The 8,059-nt window shown below is 55.9% G+C and overlaps 1 protein-coding gene across 1 annotated transcript; it reads left to right on the top strand.

The window, feature by feature from the left end:
- Nucleotides 1-363: 363 nt before the first annotated feature.
- INHBB (inhibin beta B subunit) lies at nt 364-6,079 on the top strand. The gene is made up of 2 exons (XM_006098802.3): nt 364-835; nt 3,337-6,079. The coding sequence occupies exons 1-2, from the start codon at nt 388-390 to the stop codon at nt 4,110-4,112; spliced, it is 1,224 nt and encodes a 407-aa protein (XP_006098864.1). The 5' UTR covers nt 364-387; the 3' UTR covers nt 4,113-6,079.
- The last annotated feature ends 1,980 nt before the right edge of the window (nt 6,080-8,059 follow it).

Raw genomic sequence — 8,059 nt, 5'->3', positions numbered from 1 at the left:
ATGTCTCTAGGAATTTATCCATTTCATCCAGAGCGACCCAATTTGGGGCTATATAATGGTGCATAGTATGTTCTGACAGTCAGCTTGTATTGATGTAATGTCAGGCGTGAGTTGTAGTGCACTCGGAGTGATCCGGTGTCTCTCTCACTTGCCTTTCGGATCCATGCGATCATAGGTGCGTCTTCCTCGTCACGCGGAAACCAGAATGAGCCGGCCGGCTCCCTCCTCTTGTGAGCCGTCGTCGCTGCCTGCAGGCGATCTGATGCCCGTGAGATCGCGAGCAGTGCCGTGGCGGGGCGGCGCGCCCGGAGCCCGGAGCCCGGAGCCCGGCCTTGCGCTCGGCTCGGCTCGCCTCGCGGCGGGCGCCCTCGTCGCCAGCGGCGCACCATGGACGGGCTGCCCTGTTGGGCGCTGAGGGCCGCCTGCCTTTTGCTGCTGGCGGCCGGCTGGCTGGGGCCGGAGGCCTGGGGCTCGCCCACGCCCCCGCCTTCGCCCGCCGCCCCGCCACCGCCCCCGCCGCCCGGAGCTTCGGGAGGCTCACCGGACACCTGCACGTCGTGCGGCGGCTTCCGGAGGCCAGAGGAGCTGGGCCGGGTGGACGGCGACTTCCTGGAGGCGGTGAAGCGGCACATCTTGAGCCGCCTGCAGATGCGGGGCCGGCCCAACATCACGCACGCTGTGCCCAAGGCCGCCATGGTCACGGCTCTGCGAAAGCTGCACGCGGGCAAGGTGCGCGAGGATGGCCGTGTGGAGATCCCGCACCTCGACGGCCATGCCAGCCCGGGCGCCGACGGCCAGGAACGCGTCTCTGAGATCATCAGCTTCGCTGAGACAGGTGGGTTGGTTCTGCTGGCGGCTAGGAGTGGCCCGGTCCCTCCCCCACCCCCTTCTTCTTGCCCGCTCTGGCCGCAGCAGCCAGCGAGCCCTCCGGTACCGGACTCCCGGCCCGGCCGCTCGCCCATGGCCCTGTGCACTCCGTCCAGGTTGCCGGTTGCCGTCTTCTTAACCCAGGGAGCAGATTCCTTCCTACTCCCCCTGCCCCCACCGCTAACACCTTGCCTGCCACCCCTGCTCGCGGAATCCGACCCCCGCGCCTCTGGGCGCGCGTCCCCCTCCTGGCAGATGCGTGAGGCCCTGGCTCCGCGGCACTTGTTTAGTGATTGCTTAATGTTTTTGTTTCCCACGATCGGAGTGTAGGCTTAGCAGTGTGGCTGGAGATGTGTGTTCTTGTTGATATCAGTGGGCCGGAGGAGTGAGTGAGTGAGAGAGAGAGAGAGAGAGAGAGAGTGTGTGTGTGTGTGTGTGTGTGTGTGTGTGTCTGCGTGAGAGGCCCCGGGCTGCTTCCATCACCAGCGGCGTGGGCTTGCCAGGATTGCTGAAGCCTCACCAGGGAGAGCTAGGCAACCTCTCTTCCGATTGTGTGGGCACCGGAACCGAGCGGAAGGCAGCTTCTCAACAGGTCCCATCATTTACCAGAGAAAGCCGCGCCGGACCGCCCCGCGCCTTTGGGCTCGCCTGGCAGCAGCCCCCTCGCCCCAGAGCCCCAGAGTTTGTAGTTCACAAAGGGTAGGAGTTCTTTCTGGAATTTTCTTGTGGCGCTGGAGTGCCAATTTCTACCACTGTCTAAATATGAAAATCGAGAGAGAGAGAGAGAGAGAGAGAGAGAGAGAGAGAAATCTTTCCAAACTTTAAAAGAAGAAGAAAATTGTGTCCACGTTAAACTGCAAGTGTTTTCAACTCCGCTGTCCTTTTCAGGACTTCAATGAGCCCGGCTGCCTTTTGTGCCTGGGGCTCAGCCCCACTTGCTCGGTGGGGACTGCCTAGTAGGTCCAAGAGGGGGAAGCCCTGGTTTGGCCAGGGTGGGGGTGGGGAGGGAGCCTAGCATGGGGGACCGATTGTGTCCCCAGGCTGCAAATGCCTCCCCCGGCAGCCGCCACCCTCCCAGGCAACAGGCAGACTGGGCTGGTGCTGCCCAGGGATGAAAAGTTTTGCATGGCCGGGTGTAGAGAAAAGCAGAGACAGCCGGGGCTGGCCTGGGCTTAGAAAGAGACGCGTTGCTGTTTTAGCTGTCCAGCCGAGTGGGGAAGCTCCACATGCCATTAGAGGGCTTGGATTAAAGGTGCTTTTGGGGCCCAGAGTAGAAATGTGATTCTGGAAGGTCGAGGAGGCCTTTTGGTCCCTGTGGCACAAAATGCCAGCGGGGGCTGTTATATTTCTGGTCCATTTCGTGGAGCCAGCTCTTTGACTTATAAATAACAGATTCAGGTCACAGGCAGCTGGTCCAAGACCAACTTCTAAGGCTGCACTTTCCCCCATTTCAAAGTCAGATGTCAGTGTTATTAGAGGAGCCAGGGGAGGCCTGAGGAGGGGCTGTGGAGGGGGAGACACGTAGGAGGTTTGATAAAACCAGCCGTGGCCATACAGGTGCTTTATTTGTTCTCCTGAAGAAAAAAAGAAAAGAAAAGAAAAAGAAAGAAAGCAGTAGAGATGGTCAGAGAAGAGTTGCTGAAATGTGGGGTGAGAGAGGAGTCACCTCTGAGGTGGCATTGGGGCTCTTCTTGTCGAGCTGAGTTATTGAGAAAACCAATAAGCCAGCTCCCTTTTTCCTTGGAGATGTTGAATGTGCCATTAATGGGGAGCCCGGGTCTCGTCAAAGGAGTGGACCTCAAGTTTCAAGGCTGAACGTCCCGTCCCTTGGAACTAACTAATCGGAAACGAGGGCTGCACTTTGCAGGCTGCAGAGCACACTTTCCTGTGTGAGAAACATGAGAGCACTCACTTGTTTGCTGTGGAGGTCCCCGTGGGGTTGGATCCGATCCTGCTTAGGTAAACACTGGAAAGAGGCAGTAGGTGGCTCGGCTAGATTTTGCAATGCCCTAAGTTAACAAAAACAAAACAAAACAAAACAAAACAGAAAACCCCCACTTTACTGAAACATCCTACCCCCAAATTTTCAGTGTGATCCTGGTTTTGTTTTTTAGATTTCACAGATACCATTAACAACTTGTTAAGACCTTGGCCTCTTGACAAGTTCCTCTGTGGAGCTCTGAGGCCCGACGGCCTGTCTCCAGGGAGCCCTGGCCTGGGAGAGGTGAGGTAGGATTTTACAGGCCCTAGACCATTCAGCTCCAACCTGGTCCACGGTTCTCAATGGGAAATGATTTTCCCTGCCTCTCCCAGGTTCTAGCCAGAGGCCTTGGCCTGAGGAATGGTATTTCTGGTCAGTAACGTCTTCCAGCTGCGAGTGAGCATTCCAGCGCCATGCAGCAGCCCATTTCCCCCATTGCCTCGTGTTCTCCTTGAATTAACTTGGCCTGCTCTCCCGCTTCCCTGCAGATGGCCTCGCCTCCTCCCGCGTCCGCCTCTACTTCTTTATCTCCAATGAAGGCAACCAGAACCTGTTTGTGGTGCAGGCCAGCCTGTGGCTTTACCTGAAGCTGCTGCCCTATGTCCTGGAGAAGGGCAGTCGGAGAAAGGTGCGGGTCAAGGTGTACTACCAGGAGCAGGGCCACGGCGACCGGTGGAACGTGGTAGAGAAGAAGGTAGACCTCAAGCGCAGCGGCTGGCACACCTTCCCACTCACAGAGGCCATCCAGGCCCTGTTTGAGCGGGGCGAGCGGCGACTCAACCTGGACGTGCAGTGCGACGGCTGCCAGGAGCTGGCTGTGGCGCCCGTGTTCGTGGACCCCAGCGAGGAGTCTCACCGGCCCTTCGTGGTTGTGCAGGCACGGCTGGGTGACAGCAGGCACCGCATTCGCAAGCGGGGCCTGGAGTGCGATGGCCGGACCAACCTCTGTTGCAGGCAACAGTTCTTCATTGACTTCCGCCTCATCGGCTGGAATGACTGGATCATCGCGCCCACTGGCTATTACGGGAACTACTGTGAGGGCAGCTGCCCAGCCTACCTGGCCGGAGTCCCAGGTTCAGCCTCCTCCTTCCACACGGCTGTGGTGAACCAGTACCGCATGCGGGGCCTGAATCCCGGCACGGTGAACTCCTGCTGCATCCCCACCAAGCTGAGCACCATGTCCATGCTCTACTTCGATGACGAGTACAACATCGTCAAGCGAGATGTGCCCAACATGATCGTGGAGGAGTGTGGCTGTGCCTGAGGCAGCGGGGCTGTGGCGGTGGGGCGCCAGGACAGCCCTGGATGGGCTTCTTGCAGCCCCCTACGGGAAGGGGGTGCGTGGTAGGTTGAGTGCTATTGTTTAGTGGGCTGCCCAGAAGGTGCCAGGGTGAAGCCTGAAATACTTTTCTACTTCTTCATCCAGCAATCAGTCAAAAGCAGAGCAAGAACCCTCAACTGACATGAAATACTTTAAAATGCACATGTAGACACGCACAGCCAGACGCATCCTGCCACCCACACAGCAGCCTCCAGGATACCAGCAAATGGATGAGGTGACAAATGGCAGCTTAGCTACAAATGCCTGTCAGTTGGAGAGAATGGGGTGAGCAGCCACCATTGCCACCAGCTGGCCCGACCACTCTGAATTGCGCCTTCGGAGCACACAAAAGCACAAAGACACACACACACGCACGCATGCACACACACACACACACACACGCACACATGGAGGGGAGCACCGGAGCATGGGAGCACAGGAGCACCGAAGCCACCAAGAGCAAAGCAGATGCGGGGGTGGGGAGTGTGTGGGTAGGCAGAGGGGCTGCGTAGCTCCTTTGCTTGTGCAAGACCTGCTGTGCCTCAGCCTCTCCTGCCGCTTCCTCCCTGCATGGATCCTTCATGCTGCAGGACCAAGGGGGCCCGTCCTTTCCCTCCCAGAGCGGAAAGGAGCCCCAGAAAGCACACAGGCTGCCAGAGACTGGAGCGGTGGCAGTGACTCTTTGACTGTTGCTTGGGTCCCTGGCCTGACTTATATGTGTGCTTGTGTTGGGGGTGGGGAGGGAGGGAGAGGAGAAGGGTCTTAACTTGATGCTTTAACTGATTGCTAGCAGTTGACAGGTCATTCATTCCAGTTGTATAATTGAAAAGGGACTTTTCTACCAGGTATGATCTTTTAAGTTAAAATCTGGATTGTCCTAAATGGGAAGAAAACAATTGCAACCTGTACCCTTCACTGGGGATATTCCTCTAGGACTGGCTGGGGAGAGGTGGAAATCGCCCCCAGGCAAAGGGGTGAGCCCAGGGAGGAAATGGTGGCATGGAGGCATCCTGGAAGTGCGGAGTGGTGGTGGGGATGCCCCCTCAGGCTGGGGCAAGGGACAGGGAACAGTTAAGCTGGTCTTGGGGAGATGGGGAAGGCTTTCAGCTACTTTGCAGAAGTTGCCAGTGTGGGTCCTGGCCACCAGGGCTAGCCACGGACGTGGCCCCACCCGCTCGCCTGCCCACCAGCCCTGCCTAGCACTTGCAGACCTGCCGGAATGCACATGATATAGCACTTGCCCATCTGCGCGTGTTCAGAAGTGGCCCTTGCCAGAGCACTGACTCGCTTGTCCCATGGTGTCCAAGTGCCATGTGAACTATGCAATTTAAAGGGTTGACCCACACTAGACAAACTGGACTCGTACGACTCTTTTTATATTTTTTATACTTGAAATGAAATCCTTTGCTTCTTTTTAAAGCGAATGATTGCTTTTAATGTTTGCACTGATTTAGTTGCATGATTAGTCAGAAACTGCCATTTGAAAAAAGAAGTTATTTTTATAGCAGCAAAAAAAAATACAGTTAAATGTATTATACATAATTTTGGAACCAAAGAGGCCAACAGATCAGTTTTAATTTTTATTAGATGGTGAGGCCATCTTCTATGAGGTAGACGTTCTGAACAATCCCTTGAGTGGCCTGCCAACGTTTCAGGGTATAAATGAATTTTGTTTATTCAGTTTGATGAGTCTTTTCTATCCTTACACACCCAGAAGGTAGAGTGAAAATGACTGTGGTAGCACGCAGGTGTGTATTTTTAAATCCCCATCTTTATGTTTATTTAATAAAGCTCCCCTTAGGTTCTGTTTCATAATAATTTAAAACCAAACAATTTTCCCATAGACTGGCTGTTAAAGTATTTTACATTTGTGTACAGTTCAAGAAAATAAAAGATTGGGTGTCATGGGCTTCCTGCCTTGTGTGGTGTGTGGGGGAGGGGCTGGAGGTGGCGGCCGGGAGGCGGGCGAGTCCAGGTGCCCAGCTTTGATGCCAGTTGCCTCTGGCTCGCTCCCGGCACTCTCTCAGTCCCACCACGAGCAGGGTGTCAGTCAGAGAGTCTAGGAAAAATGGCAGGAGATCAAAATGAAGGACAATTAGCAAATTCATGAATTACACATTTGTTTACTCTTCGAGTCTCAAGACGAATTATGTTTCACCAAGACTGCATCTATCACCATTTGAAAGTGCTGGCTACACCCCCATCCATGGAGGGACATGTAAAACCCGGGGGGCTGCAGCCCACCTGACCTCATGCCCTCCTCCACGTCCTGACCGGCACCAGAGGGTACCCAGACAAGGCTGTGGGGGCTGGAACTGGTGGTGGGGCTTTGGTCGTCCAATGGCTACTGCAGGTGTGACTTAAGGTGCCCACGAGGTGTTCTCATGCAACCCTGGTATCATGCTTTCCTGGGAAATAGTTCGCTCTTCATTTTCCAGGGTTTGGAGTCCGAATCTCAGAGAGGTTCAGAGCTGGCCTGAGGGCTCATGGGGCTGCTTGTTTTTTGGGGTCACATGTAATCTTTCCAGAAAACCTTAGGATAGTGATGGCGAACCTATGACACGCGTGTCAGAGGTGACATGCAAACTCATTTTTTTGGTTGATTTTTCTTTGTTAAATGGAATTTAAATACATAAAATAAATATCAAAAATATAAGTCTTTGTTTTACTATGGTTGCAAATATCAAAAAATTTCTATATGTGACACGGCACCAGAGTTAAGTTAGGGTTTTTCAAAATGCTGACACGCTGAGCTCAAAAGGTTCGCCATCACTGCCTTAGGACATTGGAGCAGATGGGGACCTTAGGGCTTATCTAACCCCCTTCAGTTAACAATGGGGAAACTGAGGGGGCCCCAGGCAGCTGGAGGGGCATATCTTCACAGCGGCTGCGTCAGGAGGCAGCTCTGGCCTCGGTCTTTTTCCCTCTTGCCCTCACCAAGAGAGCTGCTGCTCGGCCAGGCTCTCACCCGGAAGGCGCATTGATTAATCCACACAATCTTGAGACAGTCTAAAAACTAATAGGGCAAGCAAGAACATTTCCCTTAGACAGGCCTGCCGCACTGCTCGGCAGTGGGCGAGGCCTGGCAGCTGGTTGCTCCCGGCCCTCGACCCTGCTGCTGCCCAGGCCTGCCGGAAGTTCTGCAGGCGGCCTCCAGGAGGGGCAGTGCCAGCATCACCAGGGGGGCCTCTGCTGTTTGGACACGGAGCACCTGTGGGCGCCTCCTGGGCTGAGCTTCACAGGGGTGTCCACGGGTCTGCAGCAGCCCTGGGAGGGCCTGGGACTCCGGGATCTCGGGTCAGTGGGCCGGCTGCTGCCCTGTGCCGACATGTGTCCCTGCAGGGTCTGGGCCCCCGGGGACAATGGTGGACACAGTCACCACTCCTGAGAGGTGCGACGGGGACAGGTGCATCCCCTGTCCCAGGGCTCGGTGCTCTCCAGTAGCTCAGAGCTGCCTTCCCCGTGTCTGTGGTCATGGCTCCCCTGTGCCTTCTTTCTCACTCAGTCCTCAATCCCTTTTCCCCAGGACTCTTTCCCATCCTCTCCTCTCAGCGAACCAGTGGGCCTGGCCTGCGGGCCCCTCCTCTCCCCAAAATGCCTCTGAGCCCCACTGCAGGCCTCTAGAGTAAGCCTCCCCACTGCCCCAGGTCCAGGCCTCTGACCCACAGCCCTCCTGCTCTGCCTGAGGGTCCCCTCCCCCCCTTCCTCAGGCCACCAGACCATTAGCCTCTCGTAGGACCAATGGGTCCAGCGGGCCAGCCAGCCAGAGGCTGCCGCCTCACCTGTCTCAATGTCTCCACACCCACCCACTGTGATTCTGAGACCTCCACATATGTCCGGGTCCTCAGTGACTCAGAGGGTCCAGGGCTGGGTGGGGAAGGAGAGTGCTG

The sequence above is a fragment of the Myotis lucifugus genome, unplaced genomic scaffold, assembly GCF_000147115.1.
Source record: "Myotis lucifugus unplaced genomic scaffold, Myoluc2.0 scaffold_247, whole genome shotgun sequence".
Taxonomy (NCBI): Eukaryota; Metazoa; Chordata; class Mammalia; order Chiroptera; family Vespertilionidae; genus Myotis; species Myotis lucifugus.
This window is presented reverse-complemented; position numbering and strand designations above follow the sequence as displayed.